Source organism: Nasonia vitripennis, chromosome 2, assembly GCF_009193385.2.
Source record: "Nasonia vitripennis strain AsymCx chromosome 2, Nvit_psr_1.1, whole genome shotgun sequence".
NCBI lineage: Eukaryota > Metazoa > Arthropoda > Insecta > Hymenoptera > Pteromalidae > Nasonia > Nasonia vitripennis.
This window is the reverse complement of record NC_045758.1, coordinates 1,001,739-1,014,513: the sequence shown is the minus strand read 5'-3', so window position 1 is coordinate 1,014,513 and position 12,775 is coordinate 1,001,739. Positions and strand designations below refer to the sequence as shown.

General features: G+C 44.7%; 1 protein-coding gene across 8 annotated transcripts in view; it reads right to left on the bottom strand.

Annotated features, from left to right (window-relative positions):
- The window catches only part of LOC100680197 (myb-like protein Q), a 30,393-nt gene that overhangs the window by 9,924 nt on the left and 7,694 nt on the right, over positions 1-12,775 (bottom strand). For 4 of the 8 annotated variants that reach the window (XM_003423973.5, XM_008218233.4, XM_032597415.1 and 1 more), the window contains one exon: positions 3,133-3,531. The exons of 1 other annotated variant lie outside the window; for it this stretch is intronic. In XM_003423973.5, the coding sequence (XP_003424021.1) occupies positions 3,133-3,531 (399 nt within the window). Of the gene's footprint in view, positions 1-634; positions 1,024-3,132; positions 3,532-12,775 lie in introns of those variants that run through there. 3 more of the 8 variants (XM_008218231.4, XM_032597416.1, XM_031922830.2) reach the window with 2 other exon arrangements.

Sequence of the window (12,775 nt, the reverse complement as noted above, 5' to 3'; positions counted from 1 at the left end):
CGTTACATAATAATTACAGCGCGTTTGCACGGCACTCTCCGCACTTGGAATTGCCGTAATTTTCCCTTACGAATTCATGGAAAATTGAACGTCGTTCCCGTCATTATTACCGCGCGCACGACACCATACACACACGCACACGCGCGCACACACACGCACGCCGGAGACGGGAGAATTGAGTTATTACCGCGCAGCCGTGTAACGTGACACTTCGGCGTTACGTAACCCATCGGGCATTTAAAATCAATCGGCGCACCTTCACGTAAAAGAGTAAGGTCCCTCCGATCTTCAGCCGATCGGGCACACTGCACGCGTGGTCAGAAGCGCGCACCTCTCTCGCGAGACGACTAGCTCTCACCTACAGGTGTGTACGTAAAACGGCACTTTGGGCTCACTTTGGGCGCGCGTGCCCGGCAACAAAAGAGGCAAAACTGGCGCGAGAAAGAAAGAGAGAGAGAGAGAGAGCGAGACGTTATTCGGCATTACGTGGCCTTTCCGCGCACGCCTCTTATCTCGAGTGCGTGCATAGCGCTCGCTCGCGCCGAACGAGTGTGCAATAACGCCCGGCTCTATCACACCTCGGCCACTTCGTTCTTCCCCCGCACTCCCGATCGCTCTAGCACCGTAGACTCACTGTAGCACGTCGAGTCTGACGGAACGGCCTCGTTACTACTGGCACCAGCGTCCACGGGTATTTATTAGAGATCCAATTCTTCCCCCGTGATACTGCTCGTCCGCCGACGACACGTGCGCGCACCACGTCGCGTTGTTGTCGCAGGAAAACTGCCGAAGCTACTCGGCCTCGTGCGAGCACATGACTGCGGCGGCGCACTGGAGAGCGAGCCTCCTCCACGAGGAAAAAAGAGGATTATATTGTGTGTACACAGTGTGCGTAGTACCGCAGCGCCACCGACGAGAGGCGAAAAAGCCGAAAAGTTATACACGTTATATTATACACACAAGCAGGCAGCTCGTTACTCGGCGAGGCTCGAGGCGCTATTGAGCAGCGGTGCGAGAGAGAAAATAAATAGTTCGAACACGTTCTCGTATGCGTATGTACGATATATCGGACGGACGATAACAATTGCGCGCCGCGAGTCGATCGTTGCGTCACGTCTGCGCCAACGAGAGAAGCTTTTTCGAAGACGCGAGCGCGCGCGCGCCTGTTGCCAGCTGATAACGACCACTGTATTTACGAGAGATAAGCCTGTGTGCGAGAGAGAGAGAGAGAGGGAGAGAGCCTCTCGCCTCGCGCGCTGCTGCCGGCGCTGATGTGGGGAGCTTTATAAGCGACGGAGCAGCTTTTTTTTCGACACTCCGCCGAGGGGACTGCTGGAACGCGGATCTCGACTCGCGCCCGAGAAAAACTCGTCACAGGATTAATTATAGGCTGTACTCGCACTCAGCTGAGCCTCAGACTGAGAGGATTTACCATTGGGCTGGGGCGAGAGCACTCGCGGATGAAAAGTTCGGTAAACTAATTCACCTGAGCCGCATGCCGACGACTGCGTTGAAACACCGATTGTTATACACACACACACACACACAGCGAGAGTTGTAAAAATAAAATTCTAGTCGTAGTCGCGTCAATGCCAACTGCTTCACGCTCGCGCTCGCTCAATGCGCGCTTTTGAGTAAACTCACGCCGTCGCGGAATGAGTCAACGATTCAGTCGCCGCGAGAGAAAATGTGTGCAGCATAAACATTATCGTTAAGAATATTTTCAGCAATAAAATACGCCGCGCCACTGGCGAACGAGGAAAATTTTTCAAGTTATGCAAACAGAGCTCGAGAGTTCACATAAAGTGCGCTTAACAGCCACGCGATATTATATATACCGACACTCCGATAATGCAACGCACTCTCTCTCTCTCTCTCTCTCTTTCTGCAAAAAAAAAAAGCGACAGCCACGCACACACGCTGCGGAGATTAAGCGATTTCTGGAGGAAGCGAATTCATGTTTAGTCACGCCTGTTCGATCATCTACATACGCGTATATTATACTCGCATCGGACGTTTCTTCACTCGTATACCGAGCGCACGTTTCCGAGGAGTGAACTACTTAGTCGGTTGCGAGATACTCAGAAGCGATAATCTGGATCCGGAGTGTTGTCCGCTTATGCGAACGAGCTTTTTTTCGGCCGCGGTATTATCGGAAATTTCGCTGGGAAGAATCATCCTTATAGCGGCAAAAAACATCCGTCGTCCGAGAGTTAATCGAGCGGATTCTAATCACTGGAAACTCGTTAGCTCTCCGAAGACGAGCGCATCCGACATCGGACAATTCAGACATTCGAATACGCTCGGGAGTGAGCTTTACGAGCCCCTACAGCAATCAGCTAAGATACAGCGCGTGTAATCGAATTGTTTGCTACGGACGCACGCCTGACGTTCTCTGTAATGCGCATCCGCAATGGGCTTTTGATCGGATTATTAGCGCTTGTAGCGGACACGACTGGGGGACATGTCTGCGCAGTGTAAACAGAATCGAGCGAGAGTAATAATATTTTATGCAGGGCTTATATATTTAGAAATGCAGGTGGCCTTCCGCGTTAAAAATAAATTCAGCGTTCGTGCACGCGCGAGAAACTGCTGGGGTATGCGCGTTATCGGTCAATTATGTGTTTGTCCCGCGATTGATTTAATTTTCGTCTAGACGCCGATCGAATGATTGAAAACTCGGCGGAGGTTTTTTTTTTTATATAAAGCTTGCGGATGAAAAAAGCAGGGCACAGTATGAAAACATTTTCAGCAATGCGCTCCTTATCAATGTCGTTGAAGCTATCGCTCAGCAAACATACTTCTCTTTTTTACAAATATTTAAAAATAGATACGAAGATGTCGAGAGCTTCATTTGCTCAGCTTAGCTTTTTCTTTGATAAAAGTGAAATAACGCTTCGTAAGTGTTTCTAAATGTCGAAATTTCAAGCAGGCTTTGCGAGGCGATTATATTATATACGATGGGATTGCACTATAGATTCTAATGCGTCGCACCGTTTGAAATATTAACAACCCGACAAAGTACAAAGAGTTCTGAAAATGCAGCACTTTAAAAATCGATAGTTATTTTCCGAGCTTCTCGGAACTTAACGTGAATATGGGAACAAAAAAAAATACATCTATAAAACTCACTATTGTATTCGCTCTGTCCGACGAATCCATTATTGTTCTGCTCCACTCCATTAACCTCCAACTCCTTTTCCTCTTCGTTTCTTTTCTCTGTATTCTCCTGCTGGTCGTTATTTTCTTCCAGAGATTTGCCGTTTTCCTCGTTGAGGGATGTGACGCCATTGGCGGACTGTTTCTTGAGTTTTTGGTGGAGGGCAAATGAAGCAGCAGTAGTAGGAGCAGCGAAGAGCTTGCGACGTGGTACCGGTGGTGCTGGCCGCAGAGGCAGCGATCGGTTAGGCTGGACTGAGCAGTTGAAGGAGGGTATGTCGCGTAGAGCTGAGGTGAAGCCACTGGGAGATTGTAATCGCGTGACAGGTTCCAGCATAGTCGAACTGATGCTGCTGTGATGGTGCGATTCTGCTGTTGGCCAAACAAAGAGTAATATGATGTTAATTTATTTCAATATTGATAAAACAGTCGAGTATTTATATCCTTCAAAATAATAATTTGCAATGATGGATTTTTTATTATAAATGAGAGCGTATTCTAACGTTTTGAAATTTCACCCGCTGTATCGTGTAACGAATTAACTGTGCTTTTAAGATCTTCAAAGGAGTTATTGACGCCTTCTTCACTTTCAAAATCGCTGTAACCTGCTATATTATTATCGATATTATAGTCATCTTCAGTGGAAGATATAGCACTCCTTTCGGGCATTTTATTATTATTGTTTTTTTCAAAAATTACCAACATTTTCTTTTTAACTTTAAGGGTCAACGTACGCTCTATACCTTCAAATGTTGATTTTTCTGATACGTGGGTTTTCCAGAAGCATAATAATAGGGGCAATACATTTGTCCCTTCATTTTTTAATTCACTTAGCATGGCTTGAGTTGCTTAGATAGGATTCATTGACTTTACATACCTAGTACTTTCAAAGTCATAATGTTATTTATTAATTTTGCATGCATAAATATATACAGGAGAAAATATTCTAAAGAAAAGAATTACTCTTGATCATAACGTGTTTGGAAAAATTATAAAATTATTATTGAAATAAATTTTAGTATGTGTTATCCGTAAACTAGTGTTAATGAAGGAACTATAAAATTTTTACCGCAACGATAGCATAGTTTTGTTGAAAGTTTGGCATTTTCCGGCTTTTGGTTATGGTCTCGCTGGCGACTTTGTTTATAAATTTTTTTTTTCCCTTGTTGCGTTTTTCGGTATTGCGATAAAGAAAATAATCCAGATTTCTGATTTCTGATGTTTCCGTTTAAATGAGTTACTTTTTCATAAGTTTCAGTTTCAGCCCACTTGACATTGGTTGCTATTTTAATTAAATTATTGAATGATCCTTCAGACGATTTCAGTACTTTAAAACAGAGAGCTTCTGATTTTACGCCTTTAGTCAATTGTTCTTTGAATCTATATTCTTTCACTATATCTTGATGTCCATGTTTCTGTTGCTTAAGTTCAAATCGTGCTGTATACTCTTGTGGATATAGATTTTCGTCCAACCTTTTTACTAAATCTTCAAAAGAAAATTTGGAGTCTTGTGGTGAATCTGGGGCACAAATGGAGCACAGGATTTCATAAACTGGTATGCTCAACTGAGTGATCAAAAGAGCTTTTCGTTTTTCTTCTGGAATGTCATTCAATGTTATGAATGAATTAAGTTGTTCCACATAAGCTTTCCAATTATCACCTTTTTTGAAACTTTCTAAAGTAAATGACGTCATACTAGTAACAATGTGTTTCTTTTTGTAATCACGCATAAGTCATCACTCAAAATGAACCGTCACTAGATTTTAAAAACTATTTCTTAATAAATACAAAAAAGGTTATTTCCTAGACATTTCGATTCGTCGACCATCACGTCTACTGCACTTCTAGCGGACGATCAAAGAGTCCCTAGGTATTATAGGACTCGAACTCCCTTTCGGGACTGTCTATCCTGAATGGTGTCGATTCACCGGCGGCTCCACGTGATCGTCGCAGGTGGGGAAAAATGCGCAGAAATCGCCGCTGCAAAAGGACGATCACCTCCTCGCTCTGCCCTCCTGCATCACCCCATGCACCCCGCGATACGCAGGGGCGCGACCGCGCGACGACTGCTACCAGCCTTCTTCCACCGCAACCGCTCATAAATACATTAACCAGCCCATGCGGTGCGTGCGCTAAACGCCAGACACGCGTCTATATTATAAAGTACGCACACCGAGCAATATAGGTATTATCCCGATGCAAAAAAAAAAAAAAAAAAGAAAAACCAGCCCACTTTGACTTTCAATATTAAGTCCACTCGCGGTCACGTCTATTTTTTTTTTTCTTCAGTACAGAGAGACATCAGGCTGACCGTATATGGGAGTATATTAAGAACGATGAAACATTCATCGAGTCTCGTGCCTATTGGTATAACGCTACTCCACACTGTGGGTTTTAGTCCTTGCAGGTAGAGATTTCTTTCCCTCGAGGTGCTGTTGCAATTGCTGCAGTTGGCTCATGGCTGTAGGTGAGCTACTTAATTATTGACGATCTTTATAGAGCCCGCCACCGCTTTTACGGGGGGTTGGCTTTTTAGTATATACGCGATATGGCGGTTGTGGTGGTGGCTTTGCCGGGAGAGATTATCTTCAACGGTTTCGCGCGCGCGCGTGTGTGTGTGTGTGTGTGTGTTTATGTACGAGATGCGGAAAGTGAGTAATTGCTTTATTACAGCGATAAGAGCTGACTCGTGGGTAATTAGAACGAAAGTTGGCTGGTTTTATGGATACGACTTTTGTGTGAACGTGCGAGTGTGTTTAAAAAAAAATGAGTAATCCTATATACAAAAGGCGTTTTATCTTTAAAAAAAAAAAAGAAAATGCTATTTCTGAAAGTCCTTCGCGCTATCTCTTGCTTTTTCAATTTAAAAGATAAGCTAAACAAACGACAAAGAAAATTCACCGAAAATTATGATACAACAAAAAAACTTTTAAAATATTTTCTCCTCGTATAGCATCGATCCGCACGCTAGTAAAATTTCAAAAAGTGCATAGCGTCGATTGCACTATTCGAAATTCAGCGTGGAAGCTTACTTCTCTCTATATGCACTCAAAAGCCCATTCAACCCGCGCACACACGTTTCACTGCATATCAATAAAGCCAACTTGGCGCGCGCTCAGCTGTTCACTCCAATTCAGCGCAATCAACTCCACTTTCTCTCTCTCTCTCTCTCTCTCTCTCTCTCTCTCTCTCGCGCGCGCGCGCGCGTAAGTACTTCAATTTATCTGCTTCCGCGAGAACGATAATCCGACGCCGGTATTTATGAGCGAACACAAGCGACGTTTAATCGCAGCGCGTGTGACAATTGGAAGCTCGTTACGGATACGCGCGAAAGCTACACCGACAAGTACTCACTTGGAGCTTCGTCGGTGGACTGCATAGCCAGTCGGAGCCTCGTATAGTCCTTCGGCGGCCCTGAAAACTACAGGCCGTGTTCTGCTCCCTCTCGGCACACAATATATATAAGCTACTACACTGTATGCGAAACGACCCCTCGATGTGCTACACTTCCATGTCGCCGGGGCACAACTGCGTGTATCGCGCTCGCTAATGGGACGACAGTGCACGAATTTCGCGCGCGCAAACACGCGACGAAGAGAAGAAGACCAGCGCGCGGCGCATCAAATATGCAGACGGCCATCGATACCCGGCATCGCCGAGCTGTATTATAGAGCCGACGCGACGACCGTTATTGCACTGACGTGGCGATCCAGCACCGGGTGATGAGGGTAATACAGTCGAAGCTACGTGGCTGGTCGTGTCCTGCGTCCCGACCAAGAGTCGCGTTTTTCCTTTCCGCAGGAGGTTGCGCGACGCGCCGGCGCATAGATAGCGCGACGAACAACAGGTACAGCGCACGTGTTTGTTTTGGAATTGGAAGTTAACTTGGACGAGTATTCGCTTTTCGAAATAAGCGAGTAAAGAGACATTCTAATTTTAGCGATGGTCGTGTAGCGAGAGCGACGCGGATGAATAAAATAGACGCGCGCATGTGTTTTGAAACAACTGTCCAGACAAGTTTGTTGCAAAGGTCGTTGATACTTCGATCGCAAACAGCTCTCTCGCGCGGCGACGGCTATCGGCGCGAGCATATAACGTGTAACTAGTTCGCTGAATAGCAAACTCGATCGGTCTATTATTCATAGTGTCAATTGCTGGCTTTGAGCTTAATCTTTAATTTCCAATAAAACAGCGCGCGCGCATGAAAAGTCGTCGATTTTTTCATCTCTATTTTTAATGATACACACGAAGCGTAGCTAGATTAGCATCGGATATTCACGAGGAAATTTATTTGTCATCGCACTCGGAGACTATAAAGCGAATAAATATCAATATACATATAGCTAGAATAATTGCTGCATTAATACGTTTATTAATACCCACGAATGCATGCGACTACATTCATAATTGAAAATATCAAGAACGCACAGACAGACAGACACACGCGCGCGGCGGCGAATTAATTATTCAGAATAGTATTGTGAGTCGTGCTTGTATAGCCATTGGGTATTATAAATTCTATTATTACCCCCTCTTTCTTTAAAAATACAAGGAACTAGCGACAATCAAACAGACGGAGCTCATCCATCTTTCAAATTATTCTCCGACGAGTTGCTCGGGAAAATTCGCTAGGTAGCCACTAGCGCACGAATATACTCTATACCCGAGTACAAGCGCGGCCGCCTCTCTTGGATAAAAAACAATGTAACAACAGCCGCGTCCGTTACAACTATAAAAAGCAGCGCTAAATAATGCAGACGCAGAAACTCGTCGTGCGTCGCGCAAAAGTTTGCGGTGTATATAACACAGAGCGACGAGCTTACGGCTAACGAACGTATCCGATCGAACGACGCACACATACTACCGGCAATCAAGCGCGACGTTCTCGCGAACGAGCTTTTTATCGGCTATATTTAACGCGCCGTTTAATTAGCTCGTAACGACATCAGCGTCTAATTATAGTTGGGGGTGAAAAGGGATTTTTTTGCGATGGAATCGTTATTAATCGGTCGGCCCGCAGGATCCTGTTAATGGTTTAATCGCGTCAGAGTGTAATTTCGAGGCGAATCGAGTTAGGGGTATATGACGCGCCTGGTGAGATTTTTTTACCAAAAAGGATACGCTCTTTCTTTCCTTGTATTGAAGGTCGCGCGCGAGACGATGTTTTGCCGGTGTCGCGTCGTCGTATAAGTTTGCGATGTGAATGAAGAGAGAATTTTTAATTTTTTACCGGTTATGAGCGATTCGAAGATTCATAGAAGCGTTTAAGGCACTTTTTTGCGCGACTACAAAAAGAGACTGTCCGCGCGTACATATTCATTCGGATGCTAATGAACGACGCGGTAATAACGTCCGATCGAGGTGCATTTTATCTCGTATCATAGCATGTAGGAGAACAAGGTCATTAGCAAAGCAAATAGTGAAAATTCAGCTGTTTTCACCACCGACCTCGTCCCTTAAGCATAGCCGCATCTCCCGATGGCTCGATGGCAGCACTCCTGTTTTATCGAACTGTCAGCCTAGATTAAGTATTCTGAGAACTGGCTTTGACGCATTTTTTTTTTTTAGAAAAATCGGTTTACTTCTTTCCATCGGGCTATAAATAACCTTTTAGCAAAAATGACGCAAAAGAAAACGCTTCAGGTCCTTAATAATAGCAATCGGCCGAAAAAAAACATTGAAAAGCTCGCGCACAGGGGGTAGCCTCCAGTATACGCCCCCGAACAGAGGGGAAGCGAATGCACCGGAGAAATAGAGTCATCAAAGTTCAATCAAACAATCTTGCTTCTTTTCGCTATGCACTTTTCGATGTAATTATGCAAACGCGAAGATCGGGGTTAGCGACTCGTGCATAAAAGAGACAACTCCGCTGATGGATCAGTTTTGATCCGCGACCCATCTGAAACGGATACACATGACGAATTCATATTGCGAAACGAACGATCGAAATGTGTGCCGAGAAGCTCGTAAAATAGAATCACGTTCCCGTATTTAATTAAGCTCGATTATCTATGTACGTAACGAGTTGACACGATTCTGCAGCACACACCAGAAGAGCTTGTACTTGTACTCTACTTTTCCGGGTAGAAATATAAAAACTTTTGCATACTTTCGCGTTTCGTGAATATTTCATAAAATCGATACCCGCGCTCGCGACTTATCCAACAAAGCGCGCGCGGAATCGGGTTAACAGTCAATTAAGATTAGCACACTACTTGAGCGAGAGACTTTTGAAACATTGATTTTTGCACGTGCATTAACTCCAGAGTCCGATGAATAATTCTCAAGAGCTTTTTCTGCTTTTATCGCTCGAACGCGATTGCACGCTGCTAATTTTAGATGAATTTATCGACGAAGAATCGAAGCCCGGCTGCGCCGTCTTCGTTTTCCCACGATCGGACTTGACGCGACGCGCGTGTATTATGCATCGCACACGTGCTAGGGATACATAAGCGAACGAACGAGTGTGGTTAATTGATGAATGAGCAAGTATGTCGTGCGACGAGATAAAGCTGCGGCAAAATAATTGAAAGTAATTGGCTTCCGATGCGGCAACCGATTATGTTTTTGATTAATACATGGGAGGATTACGCGCAAGTCGACTGCGATCTTTCATCAGATTTTAGAAATTTAGAAAGCACGTACGGTGCGTACGCGGGCTGCTTAATGGCAGATAAATCAGCGTTCGAATGAAACGATTCCACCAACGCTTAAGTACACGTTGCCGCGATAAATATTGTCGTGCGTGCAATGCAATGCTCAGAGCTGCTGCTGCGGCGTTGTAAAAAAGCACACACGGGCATCAGTGAGAAACACTAAAGCAATCATGCACGCGCGACACAGTATACTTTTTTATTGACTGGTCGATCGCGCGCGCGGGGCGAGTGTATATACGTGTGTAATTAAACAACTATTATATAAAGCATTAATCACTTTTATCGCGTAATTATAACGGTTTCTTTTTTGCGCTTATCTCTCCCGTAACACACGAGCTGCCCCATCCGCGTATTTGCATCGCATTATCGTTTTAGGTCATTGTTTCGCACATACTACTTATTAATTTTTGATATGTAAATTATCCAAACTTATTAGACGCGCAATTTTCGCTCGCCTACTTTCCTCCCCCCCTCTCTCTCTCTCTCTCTCTTGATATAGAAGAGAATAGAGTATACTGTCACCGCAGAGAGAGAGAGGGAGAGATAGCAAGGTGAGCGCCGTAAATGCATATGCATAAATGTCCGAGCTTGCGTTATAATAAAAGCGCAGGTGAAAAAGATCCTGGAAAATAGCGCGCTATAAGAAAATGGAGTAACATAATCTCTCGTTAAATGCCTCGATAATTGGATATAATGACGGTAATTGGAGTGCGACGTCATTGACCCATTACAAGGCGTACACACACATGCGGGAGAGTGCTGTGCGCGCGGGGTAGATCGATTCCAGCCATGTATATAATGCGATCTCGTTGCTATTACACGCTGAAATTCGAGAACTTCCGATTCGCGATTTATCGTCGGCAGTAATTTAGGCGCTAATCGTGCATCGGTATATAGCGTGAATCGACTTTTTCGCGTGACTCGATATATTGTCGACGTTTAAACTCCAATTATATATCGTATATACACTCCGAAGTCATGAATTTACCTGTAATTACGCCGAATCTTTGCGGATGATATTTGTGTACTAGATTAAAAATACCCCAAACGACCAATGGAGCCCTTCGCGAATTACGCAAACAAAGCTCCTCCTCCTTCTTTCACGACGCCTGCGCAGAAAAACCGCGCAGCTATTATATGATGTCCGAGTCTCTGTCTCGTATATAGGTACACAGACGAACGCTATTAGCCGTAATATCGAGTCGGCGTTGGTGAATAAGTTATAAAGCCGCGCGCGAGCTCTATAACATTACGCAAGTTCGTTGCCTCCCCCGCGAGTACGGAGAAGGAACAAGTTGTGTGTGTGTACGTACCCGCAGCTATAGTCGCTCGTCCGCGAGCGGCTTAACCGGGAGAGATGAGGAAGGAAAAAGTTTGGGGTAGCCGATGAAACTTTCCTCGTGATCGATCCTTTGGATAACTATCGATGCATTTTCCGCGCGAATAAATATTCTGAGCGAACGCTGTGTAGGTATTAATGGTTTTGTCGATAACGGTCAGTACATACTGTACATATTGCATAGGATAACGTTTGCTGGAATCGTAAAAAAGAAACGCGATTTTCGTGTCACGTAATATGGCGGCTTGTTTACCTCGTCAGAGAGCTTCCAGAAAGCAGTAAACATTTTTTCCATCAGCGTGCGCATACCTACAATTCGAGCAAACAGCTATCTCTCTCTCTCTCTCTCTCTTTCTCTCTCTCTCTCGTTTTCGCCTGTACACATTAAAGCGCGATCGATATTTCTTCAAAATTCATGAAAAATACATCCATAAACATGCACACGTCTCACACTCCGCGAATTGATTTGCCTTTTAAAATAATTATTCCCAGCGCTGCATATTGTACCGCATAAGCACACTAACCGAAAGAAAAACGAGGATGACCGATGGGTATACCGTCACTTTCAATCGCGCAAAAATAGCGCACGTGTGTACGCAAACTGCTCTCTCGCACTCGTCGCGTTTTTCTCCAATTTAGCATAGCAAAATAAATGCGCGAAAATAGCGAAGGCCGTCGCGCTGCTTTTTTTTTTTTCTCTATACCCGCCAGTCCGTCCGTTGAGGAAAAAAAAATTGCAAATTGTGGGATAAAGAAGTGGGTCGCGGCATTTTATATTTACCGCAGGCTCTGGTCGAAAATTTACGCGACCTCCTTTATGTTTTTCCTATTCCTGTTTGTATACGTGCTTGTACGCGTGTGTTACACCGTATATAAGTGCGAGAGGGGGGAGGAAGAAAGTATTTTGCGAAAACGCGTTTCGGGAGCATAGCAGCAGCAGCTGCATCAACCGCGAGCGCGGGAGTGAGTTTGCACGCACTGGCTTTTACAACAATCGTAAAATCAACGTTGCCTCCGGCGAACGCAAATAGCGCCGGAGTGAAATTCAGTCGTGTTACAGCGATAAAAGTCCGCGTCGCGCTTTATCAGTTGACAATAATATTTTCACACGTGCAGGAGACGTCGTTTTGCTCGTTATTCGCATGTCCTTGAACCGTCAGTTTTTCTTGTTATTGTTGTTGTTGTTGTTGTTGGGGAAAGATAAAATTTATTGGAAACGAATACATGTTGCGGATGGAATATCCATTCTCTATACGCGGCTGTTATCACGCGGATAGCAGTTCAGTGCCTGAGTAGCGACAGTAAACGCACGATTTAGTAACGCGACGATAAGGTATAAACAAATGCTCCTGCCTGTCTGTCACTCGTTCTATGCAAATATTTGCTGGTCTAGATCGAGGGCCTGAAGATAGTGGTGGAAATATAATATGGCTTTTAAAAACGTTTGCTCTATTGACAATTTCGATTCGTAAGCCGCGCATCGATCTTCGTGCGTTTTCCTCTGCCAAACATTAGCATTGAGCGTCGCTCTCGCATACGCCTCTCAAAACACACACACACACAGACACAGAAGCTGATCGCCGTTCCGGAAAAACAAAAGAACTCTCTGTGTCTCGCGCAT